The sequence below is a fragment of the Halyomorpha halys genome, unplaced genomic scaffold, assembly GCF_000696795.3.
Source record: "Halyomorpha halys isolate HHAL.00 unplaced genomic scaffold, Hhal_1.1 Scaffold260.1, whole genome shotgun sequence".
NCBI lineage: Eukaryota > Metazoa > Arthropoda > Insecta > Hemiptera > Pentatomidae > Halyomorpha > Halyomorpha halys.
The window spans coordinates 1,028,161-1,042,974 of record NW_027112780.1 but is presented as its reverse complement, the minus strand read 5'-3'; the positions used below and the strand labels follow the sequence as shown (position 1 = coordinate 1,042,974).

Below are 14,814 nucleotides of genomic sequence, written 5' to 3'. Positions count from 1 at the left end.
AAATATTCTACTGAACACAGCAATTCTTTCTTTGTTTTTAAATTTTCCTCAATGGGATCACTCTACGCTTTATTTCATCTTTTATCTCAACATCTTTTAGGTTCTAAGCTGACCAAACCCTACACTACAAGGTACGTCGTTGGTTCGAATCAGTATTACAATCCATGCTATTTATGTACATTTATTTATTAGTTATTTATGTACAATATTATTGGAATCGAAACGAACTCCAACAAGACTCCACCCTTCCACTTTTTAATATTGTATTGAGTGTAACCAATTTCAAAATTAAAACTATTCCTGCTATTCCAAGATTAACTGCTTTATGTTTCATTATTGGAAGACGAAATGATTAAGAAATATTTTATTCCTAATATAACTTAGTAATAATACTTGATATGTGTATTATATCAAAATTTTACTCAAGTTACAATAAAATATTTACATCCAACCAAAATTAACAACATTTTATTTATTTGTCTGTCTATAATGAGGGAGTTAAGTGCTTATAACTTTTGCTTAATATTTTTTTTTTTTTTAATTTTGTTAATAAATCACCACTTTGTCTGGTTAAGACCTACCATTATTTTATGGGGTCTATCCCCAAAGACAATTAAACAAACATTTATAATTATAATAGTGAATGTATCATCTCAAATCAATTCTGTAAAAAGTTCTGGAAATTTAATTTGTGTAAATAAAATATATTGGTGATAGTATTTAATTATTGATATATGTTACGTATACACATGAAACTTTCATAAATAAACTAATATATAATCGGTGTTTATATTCCGGTTATACTGATAACCTTCGTAAAAACAGCAAATACTTTTGTCTAGATTATTTTTATAATTCAGGTGCCTGTAATATAGCACAGTGCTTGAACGTATTTCTCTACTTTTGCTCATAGCACGAATAGGAGTGAACAATTTTCTGGTGATAATGGGAATTTCTTGTGTTTTTTATTATAAATTCATTTTCATCTCTAAATTTTATTTATTTATGTTTTTAAATTAAGGGCTTATGGCAAGAATTTAGAAAGCAGGATGAAAATTGTTTATTTGATCAAAATAATTTTACAATTCTTAATCAATGTATGTAGGGATAGTGGTATTGTACAAATGAGGATAATAAAAAGATATTAAGAATTAATAAAGTAGGATTTTGCACGAAATTTTAATTGTTTTCAAAATTATGGATTGTCATATGCTCAAAGCATTGAAGTATATTATGTTCTATGAGCCGAGAGATATCGAGTAAACAAGAGTTCATGATCTGTCGCTTTCATTCTCACTTGGAAAGGAATCCACTAATATAAGTTGTGCCGCTCTTACAAGCCTGGCACGATATATTCCAAAATAAGCATTTGAATGTAATGTGGCTTGTACATCATAGGCAATGATTGTAAATTGTTAATATTTCAATCGTGAAACATTTATTTTAATATTGAGTAAATTTTGTCTATGTATATTGAACAGGATGAAGAATGAAGTGTGGTTCAGCTTCTGTAACGCTTAGTTGCATAAGCACACCTTCCCGACATCTATCGTGTGAACCTTTTACTCTCATGCTCTTGACTCCCGGAAAAGACTATTGTTCTATTCAAACTGATTGATTATTTTTTATATATACTTTACCTTTTGTATGAGCTATGCTATAATGACTTTTCTTTTGGTTCTAGTTCCCATTTTCGACGTTGAGGGCGTGCTGGGGAAGAAGGCAGCACTCCCTTGCGATATCACGGCGAGGGACAAAGACGATGCTGTGTACATGGTTCTCTGGTTCAAGGATTCAGCTGGAGAGCCTCTCTATAGGTGAGCTATTTTATTATAAAGTATCATTTTAATATAAATCATGAAGAATCAGTTGCCCGCATTTTTTTTTTCTTTCAAACAACATGTGCCTACATATGAACGGCTTTTGTTCTTCAAGAAACACACACAAAAAAAAAAAATAACTACCAGTAACAATACACCCACCTAACCCCTAATTGCGATCAATTCTCAGATTTATGACGCCTGCTATAGCTGCTATTAAAAATTTTCAATCCCTCCTCGTAAAGATAAAACCTGTTATAGCGTTTTTGTGTGAAAAAACTCAATTGACATTTCCCATAAAACTTAAATACATTTTTTTTTTACTTTCCTCTCTCGTGAAAAGTTCACAAAGCAAATTGGCGCATTTTTTATTTCGATATTTTTTTCAAGATATTGATTTTACTCAGTTTATTTACAATTTTAAACTTTGTAAATCCAATTGTTATGTTTAATTATCTTTTTAAATGACTTTTTTCGGAATATCTAATTTTTTTATGTAGGATTTTATGTATTGCCGTTGCATACACTTTTTGGTATTAAACTAATAAAATAAAAGAAAATAACATAATTTTATCATGTTATTGATAATAGATTATAAATTGTAACGCTATTTGAGTTCTTCGTTGACAGAACTTGGAACCCTGCATCTTGTAGGACAAATATAGCAAATATACATTATAAAATTAGCTTATCCCATCTGGGCTAACTTTGAAGTTGATTTTCACTGATTTAGAAATTATGTAAAGTAATTGAACAGTATACATAGAAAAACATGAATATTAAATTCTATGTATATTGAAGAATTTGAAAGATGTTTTATTATATTTACCCTAGTAACTGACTATTGTAAATTAGTAATTCTAAAAGGCATCTAAAGCAGCGGTTTTGAACTGTGGGGTACAGCTATATTTTCCAGTTCAATTCTTTCATTCTTAAGTCCTCTGAACAATATTTTTTCCGAAAGATTATTTATAGATCGCATGTAAGTAATTTTAGGAAGATGCTTGGGGTAACAGTGAAGAATGGTAAACAAATAGTTGAAAAACTACTTATTAATAATCAAAGTTTTGCCCGACTTTGCAGCCTGGAGATTTAGTTCATTTATTTCACATATCCCAGGATTCAGCTTTGATAAAGTCGTGCGAATCTGGACTAAATGTTGGTTTCTGAAAAAAAATTATCTGCTATTAGTTTAGCTTTCTTCAATTTTTTTTTCTTTTTCTCTTCCTTGTATTTCTGCCATATTATTCAATAATGAAATATTTAATGCTCCACACTATGCAGCCAACAAGACCCTACATCATGACCTTAGCATCCCATTTGTCTTAGATCTTATTCCATCCAAATTCTCCATATTCCTTAAGAATCTCACTCATTATACTTTTCCTTTAGCACAATCCCAATTTATTTTCAACCATCCTTACGATCCTCCCCGAAGTTTGAAGTGGCCCAAAGACCTATTGTAAACAGTTATATTGGAGTTCTGGTAAGGGCCTTCGCATCTGTGGCTATATAGCCTCGCTTTAACCTCTACTGGCTTTCAATACCAGTGATGCGGATGTGGAAGAAAAACTGGGATTTCCTGGAGTACTGCTTTTTCCACCACAAGTACAAGCCTAGTTGGAAGTTGTGCAGGCATATATCAAATTGCATTTAGAAGAGTCCCTAAATATTTATTTTAATAATAGATTAATTTTCTTTCATTTTTTCTATTTATTATTTAATAGAGAAGATGGCCTCGTGACCTTATATTGTAAACTGTTTTTAGAGTTCTACTACTGGGTAGTTTCTCTACATCCTGTATCATATCATTATCTCATTACGATCAAATTTACTTGTATTTTTATACAGTTGTAAATATCAATAAATAAATAATTATTTAATATATTCATATTTTCTACGAGTATGGTGTAAATGAATTATGTTTTGCCTAATATTAGTGCCTTTAGGTACAACAGAATGTAGTATTACTCAATAAAACTTTTATTGAATTTCTAATCTAGGAGTATTTATCTAATAACATCATTTAAGATAAGTATATTGTTCAACTGTAATGTTTATACTCGTATACACATGGGCTACCGTTTTAAAGATACACTACAAGCTCAAAGCTACAAAGTAATTTCATGAAGCCTTAATTCATGCTGATATGTGCAGCACATAAATCCAAATCTCAAAGAGCCCTTTTTCCATTATAAAACGATAGGAGGGCCTGTTATGAATATTAATTTACCGGATAATAAGGCTCTTTTTAATAGTATATGAGTTTATGAGGGCTTCTAAAAATATTTATACATTTTTCAACATTTTTCAAGTATGTGTAAGAGTTGGATTCGTGACATGAATAATGCATGCTGTGAGGGCTATGGCTAAGCAGAAATCAAGTCCCTTTTGACTCCTTCCAGAGCAAAATGAGCAAAAGCGAGTCGGCTCCGAGGGTCACGCGCAACGGATTAACTCAACGCAAGATGTGAATGATAGAGGACCTTTCTGAATTCTTTATAACCTCTTTTTGTAAACCAAACTTTCTTATTTTAGTATTCTTTTTGAAATTTGCATAGATAACGGTTTTTTCAGTGGGCACGGTCAGGTTTTTCTACAATTGTTTTAAATTTATTTTTGAAGAGAGATATTTTGTCGAAATATAATACTGAACGAAAGAAATGTGTCGGCTGGTATTTACATTCATTTACTTATATATTTTATGCAGTTAAAATATAATTATACATTTAATAGTCAATCGAATTAACATTCAATGAACAGATAACAGTCAAGATTAACCCCTCTTCCACCCCTAAAAAGGTACTGAATTTTAAAAATTTCGTGTGCCCCTAGTATTGGAGTACATGACGTCCAAAGATGGCGTGGTTGTGCCATGTAGGAAGAATAGGCCAGCTCGTAATTCAGCAAATAAGTGCTCTCTAGTGGCTTTATATTATTAATGTAATTAATTTTCATGTTCACAAAATCGCAGTGCTATATTCGTACAAATACTGCATTACTGAAACATTTTCATCAAATTACAAAATGTTTATAATTTTTTCACAATACGTTATCAATCAACTGAAAAATCTTTAGACCTTAAATAAATTAAATTATTTGTTTATTCAAAAATAAAATAAAATAAAGTCAAAATCAGTTGGAAGAATTTTTACTTCTCAGTAAAAGGAATTTGAATTTGCCACAACAGAATTGATATCATCTATAAATGAGAAAAAGGATAATTAAATTAAACGTGGACTGTTTTATTTATTTCGGTAAATCATATAACTCATCTTTTCTTTCTTGATTTCAATAATTCAAAGTGTTGGAATACTTAGTTATATTTATATAAAATTATTATAGTAATGAAATTATATTTAATAAAGATAAATCTTTTCAATTTGTTTAATAATAGTTTAAACGATTTTGAATATGACACTAGCTTTTACGTCATTAATAACTCAATCTAGGACAGGAAGTATTAGTTATTCTATAGTTTACAATCTTCCATGTATAAAGTGTAGGAAATTCTGTAATTATTGTAAAGCGATATATTCTAGAAATTAAAAAAAAGTTTTAAAAACATTTTTTTTTATTTTATTTATTTGTTGATATTTACAACTGTATAAAAAAATACAACCAGTAAATTTGATCATAATGACATAATGATATGATACAGGATGTAGAGAAACTACCCAGTAGTAGAACTCTAAAAACAGTTTACAATATAAGGTCACGAGGCCATATTCTTTTAAAAACATTAGTGAAAAAAAAAGTTCCCATAAAAATATCTGTTTACGAAATTTAGATTCGCGGTCAGCAACATTAAAAACTGAAGAAGGGGATTTCAAAAATTGCAACTACGACAAAACCTTCTCATATTTTACTATGTTATCTATACTGCTAATTTATTTATATTTGCTGTAAATAAGTCAATAAATATGTAATGTTTTACAATGAAACAGTTGATCGCGAAACATTAGCAGTGAATTATTTATCTGACAATGGAATTATACTTGTTTTCCAATCCCGAGCGGAAAGTGACCGAAATCGGTATAATGTATATATAAGGTATAAGAAATGAGCCCCTCCCATTTCTGAGGTGGAACATAAATTAGAAGGGCCGGCCGACCCTGATACGATATATAAATTAACTCTCACCCCTTCCCCCCTTTGAACAATTTTCTCATCCATTAACTTTGTTCAATATCGGAAAAAATACGGTGAAAAAGGATTTCACTTCGAAAAATTTTCGTAATATATTAGGGTTGGGGTGCCAATTATTGCTTGAGTGGGGAGGCTCCGCTGTGAATGGCAGTATTGTTTAAAACCCGGCTCTCCCCCCCCCCTCCCGATGTAGTCCCCACTCTTAGTAAAATCTGATTTTTCTTTTTCATTTTTTTCCCCTGGGGGGCTCATCCCTTATTCTTTTGTCCGTTTTATTTATTGCTTCGTTTGGATTAAAATGATAACTTTCTAGTCATATTTTAGCGACTAGGATAAATGCAATTCTATATTTTGTTAAAAAAAATCATTCCAATATGGATCTTTTTGGATGCATCTCAAAAATCTCAGTACTTGTTTTCCAGTCGTTGTAAAAATGTCTTCTCACATAAATAACAATTGACAGTCAATAACCTGACTACATCCTAGCTAAAGTGGGATATTGTGTTGAAGGGGTCTCAAATATCATAAAATATATATAATTCCTGTAACAAATGTAAACAGCTCATCCGATTTTTAGTGTTAGGGTTTTAATCCGATAGTTTTCTTGCGTAAATTATTCAATGAGATCCCATGATTTTTTAAAAAATTACTTGAGCTCAGTATGTTTAAAGTGTTTGTAGTAATGTTTTTGAACGAACTGCACAACCGATTTTTAAGTCCCATGTCTTAAGCCACTCATTTCGACCACTCGGATCATTGCATTAGTGTAGCAGATATAGTGAGTGAGCTGAGGTAACCGACCTCTACTCCTCTCTAGCTTACTTGTTATGCTTATCCCTTTTTCATTTCTTAGTTAATATTTTTAATTTTAAAATAAAGTTATCAAAGTGTACCGATAATAATATGATTATAACATTGATGACCTTGACTCTAAATGAGGTCAACTAAAAAAGAAATGAATAAAAAATAATTTAATTTAAAAAAAAAAAAGGACTATGGAATACTCCATATACCTTATCCAATACCCCATATACCCTATACCATACCCCTATTCGTTCTAAGATTCGGGATATTATTTCATAGCTATTTAAACATATTAGTGATGTATATTAATAATGAAACATGGTATAGTAGTCTTCCACCAAACGCAACGGATCATACAGAAAGCTCCTTGGATCTCAACGTATAAACAGAAAAATATGAAAATCAATGCATTTTCAGAAGAGTCTTGATTTTCGTAGTCACCCGACGTCTATAGCAAGTTTCAATATTTATGGACTATTAGAATGAATACGGATATTAGAATTTTTTTCGTCATTAGTTGGTCGTATGCGATTATCATAGGAAAACGGTCTGGGTGGCGGTCTAGAGAGTTACAGAAATATTAGAAAAACTGTTTGTTAGTAACCAAGGTTTCGTCCAACTTTGGAGGACGTTATTAGGGCTCGATTCAACCCGTGTTACGTAGGTTCTCTCTCTTAAGCCAATCGGTCCTTTTCAAATGCGTTAACATACCTTTAAATAATTCTGATAAAATAAGTTATAATCTGCAAACTAATATTAATCAGTCAATATAGATTCACGGCTTTTTGTTTTTGAATATATCATGTGTATTAAAATATAAAGCAATAATTTACCTTAATGCCTAAGAATATATAATATAAATTATTAAAGCAATTAACTCATAATCAACATATGTACATGATTAACCTGTGATTATTCTTACCTTGTTCTGTACATTTCTCTAAATTCGACTATAAAATGTGTGAAATTTATTTTACAAGGTTTTTACAACTATTGAAGGTTCAGGTCTTTCAAATTGCTATCACCTGATGATTCTTCCATTTTTGAGAGAAAAAATTGAATTTTTTTTTAAATTATTTATTTAATGTAATTTACAACTGTACAAAATAATACAATAGATAAATAAGTAGTATGTTTCATATACACTTGAAAATCTTGGGAAGGAACCACCCATTGGTGGTACTTCAAACATTAATTTAAATTAGAAGGTCCCGTGGCCATCTTCTTTTCAGACGCCTCGGAGGATTATCAGGGATTGTTAAGGATCAAAGATTAAGAATTAATGGGTTAGGATGGTTAAGGAGTTTGGAATAAAAAGACGCATATCTGTTTTGGGCCAAATCTGTGACGAATGGGATGTTAAGGTCTTTATGAATGAGTTTTTTTGTGACGTAATAAGGAGCATCAAGGATTTTACGTAGGATTTGCGATTGTAACGATTGGATGCGGGAAGAATTTAATGGTTTGGTGGAGCCCCAGAGCTCAATTCCATATGTCCAAATTGGTCTGATTATTGTAGTGTATACTAATTTTTTGTAGTAAATGGGAAGTTTAGAGCGTTTGTCAAGTAAGTGTTGTAGCAATCGGAATCTACGAGCAGTTTCTTGTCGTTTCAGTCTTGTGTGTGGATTCCAAGTAAGTCTCTTGTCAAGATGGAGTCCTAAGTATCGAATCTGTTCAACAGGCATTAGTGGAAAAATTGAATTTAACAAATAACTCTGCACTTGCCATCAACAAGATATGTTACACCGACCAATGCAGTTTTCTCAAGATATTTAGAAAATTTGCAGAGCAAACTTTATGTTTCTCATTCTAATTATCATTGAATTCTAGTTTCACATTCAATTTATTATAACACTTGAACTAATTTCTTTGTAATTTAGGTTGTAGATAAGTATGTGTCTTTCCCAATTCAGTGTAAATTTTATTATCAGTATAATTACCCTATTAAACTCTAACAAGACATTCCTTTTTAGCTTAGTCCTAATTATCTCAACAGAAAACTGTTCTTGGTTCAGAAAGAATATACTGTTGTTCCAAACGCATAGAAAAAAATTTTATAAAACCGTAGTGGAGGTAACTTATTATTTTGTTTAATAGACGAATAAATAAAATTTTAATACTGATGATGAACTTTTCATTCACTAATTAAACATATATTTATATTCTTATCACTGTCTATTTTATATTTATACTATATTAACATAATTTTAACCCTACCTTAATTTACCTTTTGCATTTTATCCTATTATGTAAAAATATTTTTAGTTGTTTTTGTATTTTTTTAGCCCTGATGAAGCTTTAAAAAGTTAGGGGAAACATTGGAAAATAAAGAAACTACCACCTCCATCTAAATAAAATTAGATTAGATACGCTCAGTTGAAAATAAAGATCAAAGGCATTATTTCCTTTTATTAACATTGCCTATCTTCATATATCCGCTGAAACGTTGGGAAAAGAAAATGGTGTATGGAGGATGGTATTCAATAGTATAATCTTGAATTAAACACGATCAGCCCCAAGTTTTAAAAAAAATATATTCTTACTTTCAAATTCCTTCGGAGGTTACAAAAGTAGCTATTGGTGAAATCTTGAATTAAACACGATCAGCCCCAAGTTTTTTAAAAAATATATTCTTACTTTCAAATTCCTTTGGAGGTTACAGAAATAGCTATTGACTCTACGTCAAAGAAGCTACGATACCAAATTGAGGCTTGGGGTGTACTACGTAATCTCGCCCCTAGAAAAGACCCTAAATATTCTTTCCAAGGAAGAGCAGTACATATAAGTGGGGGTGCTTTGAGGTCGTTACCTGTGGAAAGGCACTACTATCCCAAAGTGCTCATCCTTACATAAAGCTATCCTATGCTGCACCCATTGCTACTCTAACCCATCGCATCAACCGTCCTTTGTGTGCACTCGTATTTTCAGGATCGCTGACGGTTATACGAAAACTACAGTCATTTATTGGAGAGAATTTGTCTTGGCATTGACAATTTCTTTAAACATGGCATTATCAGGTACAATTTTTATAAACATGGACAAAATGTTGCGCTTAGGCTATAAATATTGGTTATAATGTCAAAAACCTATTTCAGTTTAAATCTTACTTAGTGACACAATTAGGAGAATCCAATCACAATACCTAGAAACTCTAAACTATAGGAAAACAACGCACAAGTCGATGTTTTACCAATATAAGAAAAAATGCAGTGTATCTCACACCAACAGCCCAAATTTAAACATCAACTTTTTCAAAATGAAGGCTCATCACACCAAGTCATCCAGACATACAGGGTTGGATGAGTCTAATATGAACCTGGCTTGAAAATAGCACCAGTTATATCTGAATCCTTGAAATTAATCTCCGTAACGTTCTGAACTTCCGATAAATGATGGCTAGGACAAGGTTGGAAACTTTTCCTCCCTTACTGTAACCGAATATTAACGATTCTCCTAGAAGATATAAAACATACGAACATTACGAGCCAGCATACGCTCGCTGAAAGTTGAGGGTCCCAGAGTACTTGATTCAGAAGGTTGTGGGTTCGAATCCTCTTGTACGTCTAGCCCGGAACTTCTCTAAATAACGTCTTGCAGTTACCTTCTAGTATTGATTCACACAACGGTCCTCATATCTCTACTCCGTCGATGTAATATTTCAGTGGGCGCTATGACTCTTCCACACTGAGTCACAGAGCACGAGTTGTTACGAACCGGTAACCAAGCATAACCTACCTAGTTCACGTACCTACATCAAAACAATTGCAGTAAGGAGTGAACTCAGGATCCGTTTAGAGGCTGAGCTTGTCATATTAACACAAATGTGACAAAAGTCCCAACTCTGAATACTTTTCAGATGAAATGGTGTAGAAGGAGAAATAATTTACAACTGCTTGCCTCTAGCATGGAAATGGAATTCACCTCTACAATGTGTGAATCACATTAACTGATATTATAACTATAATAAAAATCCCAACCAATGTAATATGTCTCCGTTTTTAATCCAGAACAGATTTTAAAGAAATTATTAGTTAAAGAAATATAGACATATTTATTGATACCATATCAGGAAGTGAATCTGCTAGTGATAATATAAACATGAAAGCTTTCCTCCACGGCTTGTTTAAATGTTTTAGGAGCTGGGAAGTTTCCCGATATCAATTACCCCACCACACACATCCCAAAGTTATGCGGAATTTTCCCCCCCACCTACACGTGATACTCCGTCTCCTTTTTCATCTCCAAAACCAATAAACATTCTTCCTTTCGTTTCACGAGAAGCTCATTCGGTAAACACCAATTCATCTACTTCTGAAATAACTTTTCTTTACTCAGATTGAATGTTATGTAAAGATTATTCGCAACTTGGACTTTGTAAAAAGAAATTCGTCGCTGCTTCGCATTCTGAAAAAAAAAAACTGTTGTTTGTAAGCGTTAAATCACCCACAGATTCTTATTAACTTTAACCGTGATGGTAACTTTACTATAACATTAAAAAAAAAATTTGTGCTCACACCATGTATTAAACACATTATATCTATAACATTGTTATATAGAGAATTATACATTTAGAATCAAATATATACAATTTGTACGCAAAAAATCAATAGGATTATATTTTTTAAAGAAATCACAGTCTCAGATAATCTTTAAGAAAAAGAAATACTATAAATAAATAAAATCTAGATTAAAAAGAAAAATTAAACAACAGTGCGAAGCATGAAAACAAAAACTTCGTTAAATATCTTCAAAATTCCGAAGTAAGAAACTACATAAGAAACATTTTAAAGCTCTAAAAGTATGCAAGGCAATATAATTTGAAATATATGGGGTAAACAAAAAACATATTAAAGTAAATAAAAAGGAATAATAATAATAATAAACCTATCAAACTATATTTAAGAACATTCTGAACAGAAACTAGAAAATTATCACCCAAAAAAAAGTAATATCATTTCTATCTTCAATGGTCTTGTTGTTGTTCCTTGCTGTTTGTTATATCGTTCTATTGGCTTATCTTATTTGTATTAATGTGTGTGTGTGTGTGTGTGTGTTTTTTTCGTCAAATCTTTGATAATGAGTTTGAACGTACTTGAGCAACAAGCCAAAACCGCTTTTGATGTCAATAACGATCGATTTTAACCGTTGTAGATTGACCAAGCAATGAAAAAATTGTCAGCTAAAATGAAAAACATCTCTATTCCGTGAGGATTTAATATCGTTCGGCTAATAACATGCATCTGTTCCATGTTAGTTCTGTTAGGGGTAGGAGGGGTGAGGTTACCTACCACACGAAATTGGAGTGATACCACGCCTCTCCCCCCCCCCCCTTCAAAATGATGAAAATGCAACTAAGACTTACAATCGTACAATCTTCAAGTATTGGTAAACGTCTGGCATGTACATACGTCACTGGTGAAATGAAACCCCGCTTAACTGGTTCTTCGAATTAACAGACTTTTAAAATAATAAATAAATAAATCGGTGAGAAAACAATATGTTAGTAAAACGAAACATAAAATAGTGACTATATAACTACTATTAAAGACTTAAAACACGTGCCAAAAGTTGTTTTTTTTTAATTCCTCTAAAAAATTTAACATCATGTTATATTTTTGTACATATGACTTTTATACTCCTCGGTATTTCATATTAATTTTTGCCGGATAAATGAGTTAAATTAATATTGGAAAAAAAAGTTACGCACACCGGATCAACCGGCAGTCCTGCTTAACCGGTTTTGTATCGCTCCCGACTAGGGCGGATAAGCAGAGTTTTATAGTGCTTATTAAAAGGAAATAAGTGGATGTCTGAATATTCGATTAAGAATGTTTTTCAGTAACTTTATTTACATTACTACAACCTCAATCATAAATTTTTACTTGCATATCTGTTTATCACGAATCCTACTCTAGAAGTATTTGTATCCACCCAGGCAGATTAACTGAAAGGAATATTGTGGCAATAGATGAGAGAGTTAGAGCGGGTTCCCATTTAATCCTCATTGGTTGATAATGTCTTCTCCCTCTTGACTCACAATGAGCTAGGTGTACACCTCAACTTGCAACCCAATTCCCTCTCGAAGGTGCGCCTCAATATTTTTCAGTTTTCAGACTTTATTTTTTCTTGAGGAGTACTTTATACCTCTTCAGATTTATTCCAAAACTGAAATGAGCTATTAATTATTTATTTTCTAGAAAAACCCTTATTAATTCTTGCTTTATTTATTTTGGTATTATTTACTTTTCAATATTGTACCAGAACTGAAAAAGGGTGAAATGGAGGAAGGTAAATGCAGTTTTTTTTTGTTTTGTTTTTTCCAACACGTAACGTAACCGTTCTTTCTGACAGGTAATCAGTCTGTTAATCCTGTTTTGTATTTTGTCTATTTATATTTAGAGTTGTGTATATTTATATTTAAGTGTTAACTAGGTTGGATTAAAAATAATTTAAATTTTGTACATCTGATTTTTTGTTGATAGCCTGATTCTTATATTTATCTATTGCAATAATTTCTTTTGAATTTCGCTTAAAGTAAACTCTTTTATCGTAAAATTGGGCTATCGACAAAGAAATCAGATGTACAAAATTCATGTTTCTCCAACCTTATAAACACATAACACATAGTTAACTACACAAACACTAAATGGACAAATTATAAAATGGAAATAACAGAATGATTACCTGTTAGAAAAACCGTTTACGTGTTGGAAAAACCTAAATAAACCCACATTTACCTTCCCCCATTTAACCGATATTCAGAATATAGTTGTCTTATTGACTGATCCTCAAGATTAAAAAATACATGTATTGCCTTAATTTTTAAGTATAACTATTTTCTTGTAGACTCTCCCTCTCTCAAATATACAGAAGAGAGACGAAGCCATCTTCTTTTCAGGCTCCTAGGAGAATTGCCAGGAATGGAAGAGGAAGCAATGTTAGAAACTAGTGGGTTTGGGTGGTTAGTGAGTTTAAAATGGAAAGAATGATATCGGGTTCAGGCTAGATCGGTTACATAAGGAACATTTAGATCTTTATGGATGGTTTTATTTGTAACAAAGTAAGCAGCAGTGTGGATTTTACGAAGGATTATGAGTTGTAAGGACTGGATACGAGAGGAATTCAAAGGTTTAGTGGAGCCCCAAAACTCAACTCCGTATTTCCAGATGGGCCTTATTATTGACATGTAGATCAGTCTTTTGTAATAAGTTGGAAGTTTAGACCTTTTGTCTAGTAAGTGCTGTAATAGTCGGAATCTGCGTGCAGTTTCCAGTCTTTTCAGTCTTGTGTGAGGATTCCAGGTTAATCGTTTGTCAAGGTGCAGTCCAAGATAACGAATCTTTTCTACAGGGGAAAGAGCCATATTATTAAAGTATACTGTAGGGCAGTAGGTTTACGTTAAGAGTAAAAGTGATTTGATGGGATTTATTTTTATCCTCCAATTTCGGCACCATTCTTCGAGGGTTGTGATATGGAACTGGAGAGTTTGGGATGCAATAAAAGGTTATTATTAAGTGTGAGCACACTTGTGTCATCAGCATACGTGGTAAGGATAGTGTTTAGGAGTTGTTGGGATGTCAGCTGTATAGACTGTGCAGATGATGGGATCGAGTGTACACCTTGAAGAACACCAGCGGATTGAAAATAGACGGATGAATAGGAACCATTATGGTTTACTTGGAATAATCTATCAGTAAGAAAGGAACGGATGATGAGAAAGTATGTAGGAGGAAGGAATTTACGGAGTTTGTAAAGCAGTCCTGGGTGCCAGACTCGATCAAAAGCCTGCTCTATATCGAAAAAGACTCCCGCGCAGTATATTCCGCGCTCCAAAGCAGACGAGACAACGTCCACCACACGATGAGATTGCTGGATAGTGGAGTGGGATGGTCGGAATCCAAATTGCTGATCTGGGATTATATGATTGGAATCTAGGATGGGGTATAGACGTTTCAAAGTAAAATTTTCAAGGATTTTTCCTATGATCGGTAATAGAGAAATGGGACGGTAAGAGGATGGGTGTTCTGGCAGCTTTTGG

The 14,814-nt window shown here is 32.3% G+C and overlaps 1 protein-coding gene across 2 annotated transcripts in view; it reads left to right on the top strand.

The window, feature by feature from the left end:
• Window positions 1–1,688: 1,688 nt before the first annotated feature.
• The window catches only part of LOC106680401 (nephrin), a 233,905-nt gene continuing 220,779 nt past the window's right edge, over window positions 1,689–14,814 (top strand). For both annotated transcript variants that reach the window (XM_067050553.1, XM_014420097.3), the window contains exon 1: window positions 1,689–1,817. In XM_067050553.1, the coding sequence (XP_066906654.1) occupies window positions 1,774–1,817 (44 nt within the window). In that variant the 5' untranslated portion in view covers window positions 1,689–1,773. The remainder of the gene's footprint in view (window positions 1,818–14,814) is intronic.